This window comes from Erinaceus europaeus, chromosome 13 (genome assembly GCF_950295315.1).
Source record: "Erinaceus europaeus chromosome 13, mEriEur2.1, whole genome shotgun sequence".
Lineage (NCBI taxonomy): Eukaryota > Metazoa > Chordata > Mammalia > Eulipotyphla > Erinaceidae > Erinaceus > Erinaceus europaeus.
This window is the reverse complement of record NC_080174.1, coordinates 80563771-80581113: the sequence shown is the minus strand read 5'-3', so window position 1 is coordinate 80581113 and position 17343 is coordinate 80563771. Positions and strand designations below refer to the sequence as shown.

General features: G+C 40.5%; 1 protein-coding gene across 1 annotated transcript in view; it reads right to left on the bottom strand.

Moving 5' to 3' along the window:
- Positions 1 to 1039: 1039 nt before the first annotated feature.
- TM2D1 (TM2 domain containing 1) overlaps positions 1040 to 17343 on the bottom strand; it is a 37249-nt gene continuing 20945 nt past the window's right edge. Inside the window, exons 6-7 of the mRNA XM_007522518.3 lie at positions 2424 to 2549; positions 1040 to 1377 (exon numbers count right to left, since the gene is read on the bottom strand). Of these exons, the coding sequence (XP_007522580.1) occupies positions 2439 to 2549 (111 nt within the window). The 3' untranslated portion in view covers positions 1040 to 1377; positions 2424 to 2438. The remainder of the gene's footprint in view (positions 1378 to 2423; positions 2550 to 17343) is intronic.

The following is a 17343-nucleotide window of genomic DNA, read 5'->3' as shown; positions in this document are numbered from 1 at the left end:
TGCTGGGGCTCGGTGCCTGCACCACAAATCCATTGCTCCCGGAGGCCATTTTTTCCCATTTTTGTTGCCCTTGTTGTCATTATTGTTATTGTTGCCATTGATGCTGTTGTTGTTGGATAGGACAGAGAGAAATCGAGAGAGAGGAGAGACAGAGAGGGGGGAGAGAAAGACAGAAACCAGCAGACCTGCTTCACCGCCTGTGAAGCGACCCTCCTGCAAATGGGGAGCCAGGGCTCAAACTGGGATCCTTACATCAGTCCTTGTGCTTTGCGCCATGTGCACTTAACCTGCTGCGCTACTGCCCGACCCCCGATCATCTTCTTAAAACCCTTCAAAACATAGGAAAAAATAAAGGAAGGGAAGAAGAGGGGAGGGAAGGGGAGGGGAGGGGAGGGGAGGGGAGGGAAGGAAAAGAGAAAGGAAAGGAAAGGAAAGGAAAGGAAAGGAAAGGAAAGGAAAGGAAAGGAAAGGAAAGGAAAGGAAAGGAAAGGAAAAAGGAGAGGAGAGGAGAGGAGGGGAGGGGAGGGGAGGGGAGAGGAAAGGAAGGAGACAGTTAATATACAGGTGCTACTTCCTTCAGACACCAGTGAATCACTTACAGTACTTGTGCTGCCATCTGCCTGGCAGTGCTAACAGATGGAAGATATTAATCATCTGTTTGGTGTCCCCACCTTGTCCGTTCGGCTTCAGCTATAACTGCACTGAGTCAGCATCTGGTCTTCCAAGAGCTAGTGGAGCCCTCCCAAAAGCGAAAAAGGAAAAAGTTCACACTTGAGAGGCCTGGATGATTGCCAGAAGTATCCATGTTGCCTCAAGGTTTCAGACTCCCCAATGACCTTTAGCTCCCTGGATAGAAGTCACAGACACATCTGAACACTGCAGAGAAACAGGTGGGCTGTCAGACACCAGCCTGAGCCCCAGGCACTATAAGTGGTGTTTGTTCACACTGTGGATTAACTGCTTTGAAGGATCAAAAAGCTGAAGACAGCTACATTCAACATTTAAGAAGATTTTCTTTATAATAAAACACTAAAAAAAGAAATGTGTAAATCATACTTTTTATTTTTCAGAAGCAAAAAAAAAAATGACAAGCGGCTACTTGCTTTGGAGAAGAGATCAGGGAATATCAGGGCATAAGCTACCTGTCTCATCTCATAAGGACAGTAGTCTAATATAGACATTACTGTACAGTTCCTAAGAAAGCTGAGCTAAATATACGTCAGGCGAACAGGCTTTTAATGAAAAACAAAACAGAAATATCAACAACAACAAAAAATGACATAAAATCCACAGAATAGCATGGAAAGAGGGGAAAAACAAAAGATCTGGAAATCCGAGTAATGAGAGTTCTCTGTTAAAATCAAGGAGATCCAAATCCTAAAATAAGAAAAGAAATATGTTAAAACAAAAGTTAATAAATACAAGGAAAAATATGTTAGAGTATTTTCAAAGAGTTCAGTTTGGTTATTATGGACACACAATTTTATGTTTCATTTACACAAAATGTTTAGCTTTCACTCTTTGAACATTTCTTGTTTTTTGTTTTTTAAGTTGAATTGTATTTTTTATTGCCTTCAGGGTTATTGCTGGGGCTCAGTGCCAGCACTACAAATGCACCACTCTGGGTGCTCATCCCCCCACCCCCTTAATTTTTACTTTTCCATTTTGTTCAATAGGACAGAGAGAAATTGAGAGGAGGGGGAGACAGAGTAGGGAGACAGAAAGACACCTGCAGACCTGGGTCCTTGCACATAGTACTTTGAGTTTGACCGGGTGTGCCACTGCCCAGCCCCCTGGACATTTCCATATGCATACAGAGTTTTGCTTTCTGAATTGCCCCTTCAAGTGTTAAGTTTTACATTTCAAATCTCAGTCTGGAATTCCGTTAGACTTTTTAAGGAGAGGGTAGGACTGAGTTTTAAGCTGTACTTGCTTGGGAAGCAGTACAGTGGATGAAATTATGGACTCTCAAACATGAGGCCTCAAGTTGGATCTTCAGCATTACATATACTATAATTAAGATACAATGCTACTGGGTGGGGGTAGATAGCACAATGGTTACGCAAACAGACTCTCAAGCCTGAGGCTCTGTCAAATCCCAGGTTCAATCCCCCGCACCACCATAAGCCAGAGCTGAGCAGTGCTCTGGTTAAAAAAAAAAAAAAAAAGATACAATGCTACTTACTGGGGCCAGGTGGTGGCACACCTGTTTGAGCACATGTTACAGTGTGCAAGGACCCAGGTTCAAACCCTCAGTCCCTAACTACAGGGGGAAACTTCATGAGTGGTGAAGCGGTGCTGCAGGTGTCTCTCTTTCCTTCTCTGTCCCCCCTTTCCCTCTCAATGTATGGCTGGCTCTAGCCAATACATAAAACATAAATAAAAAGACAATAAAAACGATTTAAAAAGAAAATGCTACTTACTGTTTTTAAAAATATTTATGGGTACAACTGTGTTTTTCGAAATGTCTCGTTAGTAATACTTAGTCTGATAAGTCTGGTTCCATAGTAATCAATAATGTAACTACTTCCATCTGAAGGTCCAACAATCTAGAAGAGAAAATGTTCAAAACTGCTCATTTTATAAAAGTTGGGGTGTTTGTTTTTATAATATTTTACTTTCCATAGTTTGTAGCAACAAGAGTACAACTATAAGTCAAGCAGAAGCGATTTACGTTGTGGCCCGGGGAGCGGCCCACTGGGTAAAGCCCACGCATGAGGCCTTGAGTCCCACTCCAGGAGTCACATGTGCCACAGCGGTGTTCTGGTTCTCTCCCTCCTCTGTATCTTTCTCATAAATAAATAAATCAGAGGGGGGTGCGAGGGAGAGAGATGGTGTTTGGAGGCTTCTGCAGATAGAACACATATTGGAGACACTCACAAGATCAAAAGAACTGCCAAGGGTCAAGCACTGAAGAACTGGAAGCTGGTATTCTGTTGGGCTGGTCTCCCTTCCACTTTGTTCTGCTCTGCTGACCCTGCATCTACACTGCCCAGCATGCCCAACCAATCACCAACAGCTCCAGATTCTAATACTGCCACTCCATCCCAATAGAAATATTATAAAATGTTCTTACTCAGTATTTATATACCAACTCCAGGGAAGAACTCTGATGTAATTGGTGTACTGACCAAATTTATCACTTTATCAAGGGAACAGGATTTAATGGCCAAATCATACTCCCTGTGAGAGAAAAGGTAGTGTAACTGACAGTCCTACCTAAATGACATGGAATAGAAAGAAAAAAAGAGTTTGGGTGGTGGTGCACCTGGTTAGGCGCACATGTTACAATACACATGGACCCAGGTTCGAGCCCCTGGTCCCCATCTGCAGGGGGAAAGCTTCGTAAGTGGTGAAGCAGTGCTGCAAGTGTCTCTCTGTCTCTCTCCCTTCTCTACCAACCCCTTCCCTCTCAATTTCTGGCTGTCTCTATTCAATAAATAAATTAAAATGATAAAAAAATATTTAAAATATTAAAAAATACAAAACAATCAGATCCTGCTACACGATAGTGGAGGAGGACCTAGGCAGGGGGTTAGTGCTTTACAGGAAAGAGAGAAAAAATTTTTTATTATTCCCTTTTGTTGCCCTTATTGTTTTATTGTTGTTGTCGTTGTTGGATAGGACAGAGAGAAATGGAGAGAGGAGGGGAAGACAGAGAGGAGGAGAGAAAGATAGACACCTGCAGACCTGCTTCACCACCTGTGAAGCGACTCCCCTGCAGGTGGGGAGCTGGGGTTCGAACCGGGATCCTTATGCCGATCCTTGTGCTTTGTGCCACCTGCGCTTAACCCGCTGCGCTACAGCCCGACTCCCAAGAGAGAAATTTTATACATGTATCAAGAGCTGTATTTACTCTTGACTGTAACCATTAATCCCCGCCCACCCAAAGCAAAACTACCTCAAACAAAAATACATTTTCATATTTTACTCATTTCTAGTTTAATAGAATCTCTAAAAAGTGTCCTTAAGGGCATTTACCAATATGTATGTGAACCTAGAAAGTTTTTTTAAAATTTATTTATTTTCCCTCTTGTTGCCCTTGTTGTCTTATTATTGTTGTAGTTATTATTGCTGTTGTTATTGTTATCGTTGTTGGATAGGACAGAGAGAAATGGAGAGAGGAGGGGAAGATAGAGAGGGAGAGAGAAAGACAGACACCTGCAGACCTGCTTCACCTCCTGTGAAGCGACTCACCTGCAGGTGGGGTGCTGGGGCTCGAACCGGATCCTTAACGCTGGTCTTTGCGCTCTGCGCCACATGTGCTTAACCCGCTGTGCTACCGCCCAACTCCCAGAAATTAGATTTCAAGCAGAAAAAAAAACAACGTGACAATTATAATGGCTCAGTCTCATCTCTTTTAAGTAAATGACATTTGAAATGCTATGGTATTTATATTCTGTTACACTTTTGACTTTTTTAAATATTTAAATATGTCAATATTTACAAGCTAGAAATTACATCTTTTACAACTATTTAAGGTTTATGGTGGAAGACTTAAATGTCAACCTAAAAATGTACAGAGGGTAGAAGTTTTTCAAAAATTTCTTTAGAGGTTATACAACTAGAGTGTGAAGAACACTACTGTACAACACGACGTTGTTGAGACTGTGTAAAGGCTCAGCAAGGAAAAAGTAGAACTTTTCCAGTAGAAATAGGCTGAACTGGGTGCCAGGCGGTAACACAGTGGGTTAAGCTCTCTGTCCTATACAACAACAACAACAATAATAACTACAACAATAAAACAAGGGCACCAAAAGGGAATAAAAAATATTTTTAAAAAAATAGGAAATAGGTTGAACTATATTTTAAAATTTTCCAAGTTTGGAATCTGTGCATATCCCCCAAATAATTTTGATCTATACTCTCAGTGGGGGAGAAATGATAGGGCGAAGATGACCAGAGGGCTCTGAACTCCAACTCCATCAGGACCCAGAGAGAGAAGAGGAAAAAGCCTGTAACAAAAAAAAAAAAAAAAAAAAAGAAGAAGCTTACTGCTTAGGACTGGGAGACATGATTATGACTATGCAAAAAAGACACACTTTTCATAAAATATACTTCATTTAATTCAAATGAACAAAAAAAGTGTAATTGATGTTAAGGATACAACTAGCTGCATGAGAGAGCAAGTCAAGTCCTCTGGCTCCCACTCAAGAAACTGGTTTGTGAAAAGGCTGAAACTGAGGTGTGGAAGTTAAAAAAAACAATACAAACCAGTTTATAGTCCAGCAATACAGAGTGGCATGCACTAAATTACTAACTAATCAGAGGTCGTAAATTTGATAAGTTCTATAAAACTCCATGAAAACTCAGTGGTTATGTTGCTTTTGTGAATTTCTGTTGCATGTATATTAGTCTTTTTATGGATATCTACTTTTTTATTTTATTAGGAATGAAAATGAAAGTAATTTCTTTCATGATGCTTAGAAATGGAAAAAAAAAAACCCTTAATAACAACATGCTGACATTACTTCCTTCTAGAAGAGCTTTCTGCATTCATGGGAATGAGAACAGGAGCAACCGTTTAGGAAAGCACTATTGGAGCCTCCTTCAGAAACTAACAATAGGGAGTCCGGCGGTAGCGCAGCAGGTTAAGCACATGGTCCGGCGGTAGCGCAGCAGGTTAAGCACATGTGGCTCAAAGTGCAAGGACTGGCGGAAGGATCTGGGTTTGATCCCCCAGCCCCTAACCTCGGGAGTCGCTTCAGAAGCAGTGAAGCAGGTCTGCAGGTGTCTATCTTTCTCTCTCCCCTCTCTGTCTTCCCCTCCTCTCTCCATTTCTCTCTGTCCTATCCAACAACGACAACTACAATAATAAAACAACAAAGGCAACAAAAGGGAATAAATACATAAATAAAAATTAAAAAAAAAAGAAACTAACAGGGAGTCGGGTGGTAGTGCAGCGGGTTAAGCACAGGTGGTGCAAAGCGCAGGGACCGGCATAAGGATCCCAGTTGGAGCCCCCGGCTCCCCACCTGCAGGGGAGTCACTTCACAGACAGTGAAGCAGGTCTGCCGGTGTCTGTCTTTCTCTCTCCCTCTCTTTCTTCCCCTCCTCTCTCCATTTCTCTCTGTCCTATCCAACAACAATGACATCAATAACAATAATAACTACAACAATAAAAAACTAGGGCGGCAAAAAGGAAGAAAGAAAGAAAGAAAGAAAGAAAGAAAGAAAGAAAGAAAGAAAGAAAGAAAAGAAACTAACAATAGAACTCATATATGATCAAGCAATTCAGTTTAGGGTAAATATTCAAAGAATACCGAATTATTGCTGCTGGGGATGGAGCTTAGCTGGTATAGAGTGGCCAGTCTGAGCCCTGGTGGTACCTGTACAGACCCACAGAGTAGGGTCTGTGCTCTCTCCAGCTTTCTCTCCCTCTCTCATGTGAAGCTTTTATTTCCTACAAGGCAAGTGTTAAAGACAGCTTTTTGCGTTACCTCATGCCACATGTTCAGTTCCTGAGTCATCTATCTCCTGTGTCGCTGGCCACCAAGTTGCAGATGCTACTATGATTCCATATTGAACTCCCTGGGCAGACAACCGCACCAATGTGTCCTGGAACCTCACCTCCAGAGCCCCACCCCACTAGAGATAGAAACAAGCTGGAGGATGATTTTAAGGTTGTTTAAACAGTTTAAACACAGTGGAATTCGACTTCCGGAGGCGGAGCTACGAGCAGCAGATCGGTTTCTCTCCTCTCCTCTCCTCTCCTCTCCTCTCCTCTCCTCTCCCGGATCAACTTTGGAATACCAAAGGAGACCACCCGGACCGAAACAAGACAGGACTAGAATGACCACAGGAACCCAGTAAATCACCCGTGAGTACAAACACGCGTGGCTGGTGACAGAGAGGAGAGAGGGGCCTAAGGAGAGATTAAGTGGCTGCTAACAGTTCAGCAGTTTATCAGTGGAGACACCACCTCCAGTCTGCTCCACAACAAGGGGACAGCTGAAGGGAGGAAAGGACTCCCCAGAGACTCACCAAGTGCAACTCTGAGTCTCCATTGCTACTAACCTCAGAATCTGGAGCAGCAACAGGGAGGGACACCAGGGGACAGAGATCTAACCGGGAAACTCAGGAGAAGACCTATACCTTGGTGGCATAGCTGAGGGGCTGTGAAAGTCTCTTTGCATAACCACTAGATTATCTCTGCCACACCCTGCTTTATCTCTTGGTCAGGAGTTAGTGATTAAGCTAAGAAGCCTATTGATAGTTTAAAAGCCCTCAGGCTCCCATAGCCTGCAGGGAAGAAAAAAAAAAGAGGCTTTTACACCACTGAGCTCCAACTCAGGGATTGAAAAAACTGTTAACATATATAAAATGGTTAAAACAACAAGAAAAAATATTGGAGACTCGAACCAGGACAAGAGTCCAGCTAAAAGTCCTCCAGAGGGTGAAGCACAAAACAAAGAGTTCAACATCCAAACATTAGCTAAGGAAATAATAATAGGAGTGAGTAAAGAATTTGAAAAAATTGTCCCCAGATTCCCATTTAACAATACAACCCCCACTATGTCATTCATCATCTTTCATGGACCTGTATTCTCCCAAGACTTATTTCATGATATGGTCCAGGAGATGGTGTAGTGGATAAAGCATTGGCCTCTCAAGCATGAGATCCTGAGTTCAATCCCTAGCAGCACATGTACCAGAGTGATGTCTGGTACTTCCTCTCTCCTCCTATCTTTCTTATTAATAAATAAATACAATCTTTAAAAAAAGATTTATTTCATGAGATAGAGATAGGGAAATAGAGGAGAGAGAAGAGGCTAAAGCATCAATCTGGCATATATGTTGCTGAGGTGTGCTATCACCTGACTCCCGAATCCCAGTTCTTATGCATAATAACATGTGCTCAACCCGGTGCACCACCACCTAGCCCATTTAAAACACTTCAGTCGGGGTGGTAGCGCAGTGGGCTAAGTGCACGTGGTGCGAGAAGCGCAAGGACTGGCATAAGGATCCCGGTTTGAGCCCTGGCTCCCCACCTGCAGGGGGGTCGCTTCACAGATAGTGAAGCAGGTCTGCAGGTGTCTATCTTTCTCTCCCTCTCTCTGTCTTCCCTTCCTCTCTCCATTTTTCTGTCCTATCCAACAACAACGACATCAATAACAACTACACTAATAACTATAACAACAATAAAAAACAAGGACAACAAAAGGAAAAAAAAAGAACTGGGGTTCAAGTCCCTAGTCACCATCTGGGAGGGGGCAAGCTTCACAAGAATGAAGCAGTACTACAGGTGTCTCTCCTTATGTCCCTCTTCCATTTCAGTTTCTCTCTGTTTCTATTCAATAAATCAATGACTGTTTTAAGAATCAATGAAATCCTTGGGGAATGTTATGCATGAACAAACTATTGTATTTACTGTTGAATGTAAAACATTAATTCCCCAATAAATAAATAAATTTTTTAAAAAATCAAAAAAAAAAAAAAAAGAATTTGAAAAAATTGTAATCAGAAATGCAGGAACAACAAATGAGAAAATGGAAGAAAATTCTAATTATTTCATGGTTATTAGAGAGCTGAAAGCTGAAATCGCTGAGCCAAGAAGGCAACTAGCTGAACAAGCTAAAACAGTATCAGAGCAGGGCAACAAAACAGATGAACTCCAGAAAGCAGTAGAGGGCAGAGAGAATAGAATCTATGAGGCTGAAAACAGAATTAGCAAGATTGAGGATGAATTAGAGACAACTAAAAAAGAAGTAAGAGATCTCAAAAAGAGAATAAGAGATGCTGAAAACAACAACAGAGTCCTATGGGATGACTTCAAAAGAAACAATATACGCATTATTGGCTTACCAGAGGAAGAAAGAGAAGGGGAGGAAGAAAGCATTCTCCAGGCCATAATAGCTGAAAATTTCTCTAATCTAGACAACACCAAAGACATAAAGATTCAAGAAGCCCAGAGGGTCCCAAACAGAATTAACCCAGACCTAAAGACACCAAGACATGTCATACTTAGATTGAAAAGGAATAAGGATAAAGAAAGGATCCTCAAGGCTGCAAGAGAAAAACAAAGAGTCACCTACAAAGGAAAACTCATAAGATTAGCAGCAGACTTCTCCATACAAACACTACAGGCCAGAAGAGAATGGCAAGATATCTATCAAGTGCTCAATGAGAAAGGCTTTCAGCCAAGAATACTATATCCTGCTAGACTGTCATTCAGACTAGATGGAAGCATCAAAACCTTCTCAGACAAGCAACAGTTGAAGGAAGCAACCATCACCAAGCCTGCCCTGAAAGAAGTTCTGGAAGGTCTCCTATAAACAACCAGACCACCACAAATAGGACATATATCAAAACACTCTAAAACTCTACAAGAATGGCGTTAAAATATATTCAATCTTTGATATCAATAAATGTCAATGGCCTGAATTCACCTATTAAAAGACACAGAGTAGGAAGATGGATCAGAAAACACAACCCAACAATATGTTGTCAACAGGAAACTCACCTAACTCAACAAGACAAACACAGACTTAAAGTGAAAGGATGGAAAACTATCATTCAAGCCAATGGCCCACAAAAAAGGGCAGGAACAGTTATTCTCATATCTGACATGATAGACTTTAAAATAGATAAGATTAAAAAAGATAGGAATGGACACTACTTAATGCTCAGAGGATCAGTCAATCAAGAGGACTTAACAATTATTAATATCTATGCACCCAATGAGAAGCCATCTAAATACATCAAACTTCTACTGAAAGAGCTACAGCAATATATTAACAGTAACACAATCATAGTAGGGGACTTCAACACCCCACTATCTCAACTTGACAGATCATCCAGGAAGAAAATCAGTAAAGACATAAGGGAGCTAAATGAAGAGATAGATAAACTAGAACTATTGGACATTTTCAGAGTCATTCATCCCAAGAAACTGGAATACACATTTTACTCAAATCCACATGGATCATTCTCAAGGATAGACCATATGTTAGGCCACAAAGACAGCATCAGCCAATTCAAGAGCATTGAAATCATCCCAAGCATCTTCTCAGACCACAGTGGAATTAAACTAACATTTAACAATCAACAAAAGATTAGTAACAGTCCCAAAATGTGGAAGCTCAACAGTACACTTCTTAACAACTTCTGGGTCAAAGAGGAAATCAAGGAAGAAATCAAAATGTTACGAGAGTTCAATGAAAATGAAGACAGAAGCTATCAAAATATTTGGGACACAGCTAAAGCAGTCCTAAGAGGGAAGTTCATAGCTATACAAGCACACATTAGGAAACAAGAAAAGGCACAAATAAACAGCCTGATTGCACATCTTAAAGACCTAAAAGAAGAACAACAAAGGAATCCTAAAGCAACCAGAAGGACAGAAATCACTAAAGTTAGGGCAGAAATAAATAACATTGAGAATAGGAAAACCATACAAAAGATAAATGAAAGTAAATGTTGGTTCTTCGAAAGAGTAAACAAAATCGACAAGCCTTTAGCCAGACTCACAAAACAAAGAAGGGAGAAGACCCAAATAAATCGGATAGTAAATGAAAGAGGAGAAATCACAACAGACACTGCAGAAATTCAACATATCATGCGAGGCTTCTATGAACAACTATATGCCACCAAGCTAGAGAACCTGGAAGAAATGAATGATTTCCTAGATACCTACCAAATTCCAAAACTAAGTAAAGAGGAAGTGGATAACATGAACAGGCCCATTACAGCTAATGAAATTGAAACAGTTATCAAAAATCTTCCCAAAAATAAAAGTCCTGGACCAGATGGTTTTACAAATGAATTCTACAAAACTTTCAAAGAAGAACTAATACCTCTACTTTTAAAAGTCTTCCAGAAGACTGAAGACACTGAAATACTCCCTGCCAGCTTCTATGAAGCCAACATCACCCTGATACCAAAAGCAGACAGGGACACAACCAAAAAAGAAAACTACAGACCAATATCTCTGATGAACATAGATGCGAAAATATTGAACAAAATTCTAGCCAACCGGATACAGCAGTATATCAAAAAGATTGTTCATCATGACCAAGTGGAGTTTATCCCAGGCATGCAAGGTTGGTTTAATATACGTAAATCAATCAATGTGATCCACCACATCAACAAAAGCAAGACCAAAAACCACATGGTCATATCAATAGATGCAGAGAAAGCCTTTGACAAAATACAACATCCCTTTATGATCAAAACACTACAAAAAATGGGAATAGATGGAAAATTCCTGAAGATAGTGGAGTCTATATATAGCAAACCTACAGCCAACATCATACTCAATGGTGAAAAACTGGAAGCATTTCCCCTCAGATCAGGTACTAGACAGGGCTGCCCACTATCACCATTACTATTCAACATAGTGTTGGAAGTTCTTGCCATAGCAATCAGGCAGGAGCAAGGAATTAAAGGGATACAGATTGGAAGAGAAGAAGTCAAACTCTCCTTATTTGCAGATGACATGATAGTATACATGGAAAAACCTAAGGAATCCAGCAAGAAGCCTTTAGAAATCATCAGGCAATACAGTAATGTGTCAGGCTATAAAATTAACATTCAAAAGTCAGTGGCATTCCTCTATGCAAACACGAAGTTAGAAGAAATTGAAATCCAGAAATCAGTTCCTTTTTCTATAGCAACAAAAACAATAAAATATCTAGGAGTAAACCTAACCAAAGAAGTGAAAGACTTGTATACTGAAAATTATGAGTCACTACTCAAAGAAATTGAAAAAGACACAAAGAAGTGGAAAGATATTCCATGTTCATGGGTTGGAAGAATTAACATCATCAAAATGAATATATTACCCAGAGCCATCTACAAATTTAATACTATCCCCATCAAGATCCCAAGCACATTTTTTAGGAGAATAGAAAAAATGCTACAAATGTTTATCTGGAACCAGAAAAGACCTAGAATTGCCAAAACAATCTTGAGAAAAAAGAACAGAACCGGAGGCATCACACTGCCAGATCTCAAACTGTATTATAGGGCCATTGTCCTCAAAACTGCTTGGTACTGGAACATGAACAGACACACTGACCAGTGGAATAGAATTAAGAGCCCAGAAATGAGGCCCCACACGTATGGACATCTAATCTTTGACAAAGGGGCCCAGGCTACTATATGGGGAAAGCAGAGTCTCTTCAACAAATGGTGTTGGAAACAATGGGTTGAAACATGCAGAAGAATGAAACTGAATCACTGCATTTCACCAAACACAAAAGTAAATTCCAAGTGGATCAAGGACTTGGATGTTAGACCACAAACTATCAGATACTTAGAGGAAAATATTGGCAGAACTTTTTTCCGCATAAATTTTAAAGACATTTTCAATGAAACGAATCCAATTACAAGGAAGACTAAGGCAAGTATAAACCTATGGGACTACATCAAATTAAAAAGCTTCTTCACAGCAAGAGAAACCACTACCCAAACCAAGAGACCCCTCACAGAATGGGAGATCTTTACATGCCATACATCAGATAAGAGTTTAATAACCAATATATATAAAGAGCTTGCCAGACTCAACAACAAGACAACAAATAACCCCATCCAAAAATGGGGGGAGGACTTGGACAGAATATTCACCACAGAAGAGATCCAAAAGGCCAAGAAACACATGAAAAAATGCTCCAAGTCTCTGATTGTCAGAGAAATGCAAATCAAGACAACAATGAGATATCACTTCACTCCTGTGAGAATGTCCTACATCAGAAAAGATAACAGCAGCAAATGCTGGAGAGGGTTTGGGGTCAAAGGAACCCTCCTGCACTGCTGGTGGGAATGTCAATTGGTCCAACCTCTGTGGAGAACAGTCTGGAGAACTCTCAGAAGGCTAGAAATGGACCTACCCTATGACCCTGCAATTCCCCTCCTGGGGATATATCCTAAGGAACCCAACACATCCATCCAAAAAGATCTGTGTACACATATGTTCTTGGCAGCACAATTTGTAATAGCCAAAACCTGGAAGCAACCCAGGTGTCCAACAACAGATGAGTGGCTGAGCAAGTTGTGGTATATATACACAATGGAATACTACTCAGCTGTAAAAAATGGTGACTTCACCATTTTCAGCCGATCTTGGATGGACCTTGAAAAAATCATGTTGAGTGAAATAAGTCAGAAACTGAAGGATGAATATGGGATGATCTCACTCTCAGGCCGAAGTTGAAAAACAAGATTAGAAAAGAAAACACAAGTCGAACTTGAAATGGAATTGGAGTATTACACCAAAGTAAAAGACTCTGGGGTGGGTGGTTGGTTGGGGAGAATACAGGTCCATGAAAAATGATGAATGACATAGTGGGGGTTGTATTGTTAAATGGGAATCTGCGGAATGTTATGCATGTACAAACTACTGTATTTACTGTTGAATGTAAAACATTAATTCCCCAATAAAGAAATAAATTTTTAAAAAAAAAAACAGCTTAAACTCAATAAAATGTGGAAAGGTAAACAGAAGAACCACGGTTAGAAGCCTCAGGCATGAGAATCATTAACATAATCATTGCACTATCTGCCCCGCCCATAACTCATAGTTTTCAGGATTAAACGTTTCAGATTTATGCCAAGATGTAAAAAAAAAATCAAAGGAGGAAAAAACAAATTTTTGGATTGTTTCTGAATGTCTCTAGAAATCATGGCTGTGTCCAGCATTTTTTTTTTTTTGAAGTCAATGTCATACAAAAATTCAGTCATTCAAATCACTCTCTTATGAAACACAACTGAAAAAAATAAAAAATAATAAAAAAAAAAATAAAAACACAGACAATGCACCAAAGTAAAAGACTCTGGGGTGGGTGGGTGGGGAGAATACAGGTCCATGAAGGATGATAAATGACATAGTGGGGGTTGTATTGTTAAATGGGAAACTGGGGAATGTTATGCATGTACAAACTATTGTATTTACTGTTGAATGTAAAACATTAATTCCCCAATAAAGAAATAAATTTTTTAAAAAAAGCTTTGTGAGCAGAGAAGCAACTCTGCAGGTGTCTGACTATCTCTTTCCCTCTCTTTCTCCCCCTTCCCTCTCAGTTTCTCTGTCTCTATGAAATAAATAAGTAGAATCCTACTATTGCCTCAGTAAATCTAAATGAATTATTATGATTAAAAGTGCAAATATGCTATTTATGCTATTAGTTAACAATGATTATTTCTGTAAAACTTGCCTTCTAAGGGGCTGCCCAGAGTGGCTGTTTATTAAAAAAAAAAAAAAAAAAACAACCCACAAATAATATTAACATAAAAAGTAAGTCACCTCAGTGTTTAATCGCAGTGCTAGGTACAATAGCTGAAATATGGAAACAACCAAGATGCCCATCAACAGATGACTGGATAAAGATGTGGCATACTTATACAACGGAATCCGATTCCGCTCTAAAGAAAGGGTGGAGTTTTACTACTCTCAGAAAAAATGGAAGGAGCTTGAAGAGATCATATGAAGTAAAATAAACTGGAAGACAAAGATAAGTATCGATGGATTTCTCGCCTGAGTGCAATACAAGCTTTTACAAAACTGATGAACAAAGCAAACCAAAAGACAAACTAGTTGGCAATGACACCAGAGCCAAGGATACTTGAGGAAAAGTGGGTGGTGACTTGCTTTGCTGGTCCGTGGCTGTCTCACCTTAACAGAACACCCTTGTTCTCTAGCAGTATACACATGCGTAGTTGTGGTGTGCTTAAAAAAGCATTCAGTGGCTTAGAAGGTGGCTCAGTGATTAGAGCTTTAGACTCTTTTTTTTATTATTATTTTTACTTAGTTGTCGTTATAGGATGGGACAGAGAGAAATGGAGGGAGGGGGAGAGAAAGATAGACACCTGTAGACCTGCTTCACCGCCTGTGAAGCGACTCCCCTGCAGGTGGGGAGCCGGGGTTCGAACCGGGATTCTTCCGCCTGTTCTTGTGCTTAGCGCGCCACGTGCGCTTAACCCGCTGTGCTACCGCCAGACTCCCAAAGCTTTAGACTCTTAAGCATGAGGTCCCAAGTTCCATCCGTGGCACTGCACTGCACCAGAGTGATGTGTTTGGTTCTCTCATGTTAATAAATAGATCTTGGGGTTGGGCAGTGAGTGGCACACATCTCAACAGGCACAAGGACCTGGCTTATGTTTGGGTAACGGACTGAACCTGGGACTTTGGAGTCTCATGGCAGGAGAGGCTCTTTTGGCATACCTATTATGCAATCTCTCTCACCTACTAGCTTGTTTTTTAAGATTCAAATTTTTCAAAAATATTTATTTATTTACTGGATAGAGACAGAGAAACTGTGAAAACAGGGAGAGGTAGAGAAGAAGAGACAAAGAAAGACACCTGCTACACTACTTCACTGCTTGTGAAGCTTTGCCTCTGCAGGTGGGGGGGCTGGGGGCTTGAAGTAGCCTTTTTTTTTTTCAAAACAGAATTTTTTAAAGAATTTTTCTATAAAGATTATGAAGCAAAATATGTTTTCATAAGTCCTGAGCTCATGCACAGCAAGTTTCTGAGATCACAGCCCAATAGGCAGGCAGCTCTGCTCTCCACTGGGGAGTAATATTTAAAGTCAAGAAGAAAAATAACTATACACATGAATAACGAGGGTGGAAAGAAGAATAAAACAGGATGATAAATGTAAAAGTTGTATGGAGAATTAGAAAAAATATATTTGGGGCAAGATTTTCACATGGTTTATGACGTTTATAATAAGGACTTTACTTGCTGAAAAATAATTCTCTAAAATTAGTGTAGTCAAAAAATATATAAAATAAGTGTAGTCAACATCACATGCTAATTATCGTAAATTATAAGTAAAATCAGCCTACACAGTTTGGAACTGTATTTCCCCAGTTGCTGGGAAATTGTGCCGATGCAGTCACATCTGCCATGTTGTCCCCTCAGGCTACTGCTAGTTCCAGAGAGTTGGGACATTCTCAGGGTGCCTGTTCCGCTATGCTGTGCCCTCAGGGCACTGTCTATTTCCCCGTGATATTTGGAGTGCTTTGGTCACTCCTCCCCCCTCCCATTCTCACTAGAGTTATTATCCTACCCTGGAGTGCTATGGTTACTCCTCCCCCTTCCCATTCTCACTAAAGCTGCTCCTATAAAAGCCCTTCTTCTTCCGCACCTCGCTCTCTTGCCAGCGCTCCACTCCGGTGTTCAGATGCAGGAAAGGTTGCTGCATGAGGCGGCCATTTTCGCTATCTCCACGTGGCCCAACCTGCCACTCTAGCATCCAACTCTGAGGTGCCAGCGCAAATAAAGATTTGTGTTTCCTCTTCGCTCCGGACCCCCTCTCTCTCATCTCTGCAGCCCGCGCACAACAACACCCAATCAGAAAGCACTCTACTGTGCTCATATCTATCTATAAAAGTATTATTGAAAAAATGTTTACTACAAAAGTTCAAACACTGTAATTCTACCTAATTTTTCAAAGAATTATTTATTAGTGGGAGTCGGGTGGTAGCACAAGCGGGTTAAGCGCACTTGGCACAAAGCGCAAGGACCACAAGGACCGGCATAACGATCCCGGTTTGAGCCCCCGGCTCCCCACCTGCAAGGGGGTCGCTTCACAGGCGGTGAAGCAGGTCTGCAGGTGTCTATCTTTCTCTCCCCCTCTCTGTCTTCCCCTCCTCTCTCCATTTCTCTCTGTCCTAACTAACAATGACGACATCAATAACAACAATAACCACAACAACAATGAAAAACAACAACGGCAACAAAAGGGAAAAAAATAAATATAAAAAGAATTATTCATTAGTAATGAAACAGGGAACCACTTTAGCATATACAATGCCAGACATTGAGTTGGGCAACACATGTATGCCAGTGTAGTACTCTACCCACTGTGACACCTGCCAGGGCACAATAATATCTAGTGTGAGAATCTCAATCCCAGATCTTTAAATAATATATGTTCTGAGAAATTCCATTGCTTGGCGCTGGGGAAGGTAAGCTAATGGTTATGCAAAAAAAAAAAAAAAAAAAAGCTCCAGGTTCAATCCCCAACACCATCATACACCAGACATGAACAGTGCTTGAAAGAAAAAAAAAAAATCAGGCATACAGTGCTAGAAAGTGGTCAAGGAATTAACATGTATATATATCACCAAAGAAAGACCTTAATGTGAAAATTTTAACCAAGTAGTTGGATGTCAATGACTTATGCTGAAGAACCCTGATATATTAAGCCCCTTAACTCCACATTTAAAGTGAGAAACCCACTGCCAAGCATCTGTGCACTAGATTGTCTGTCCACAATCAGAAAAGGCAGGATATTTGGTTAGGCATATGTTAATGAATAAAGACAAGAAAATTCCTACTCAAAACCCAAATATTTTCCTTGTTTAAATTTGGGTACCTTATTGACCCATATGCTGCCT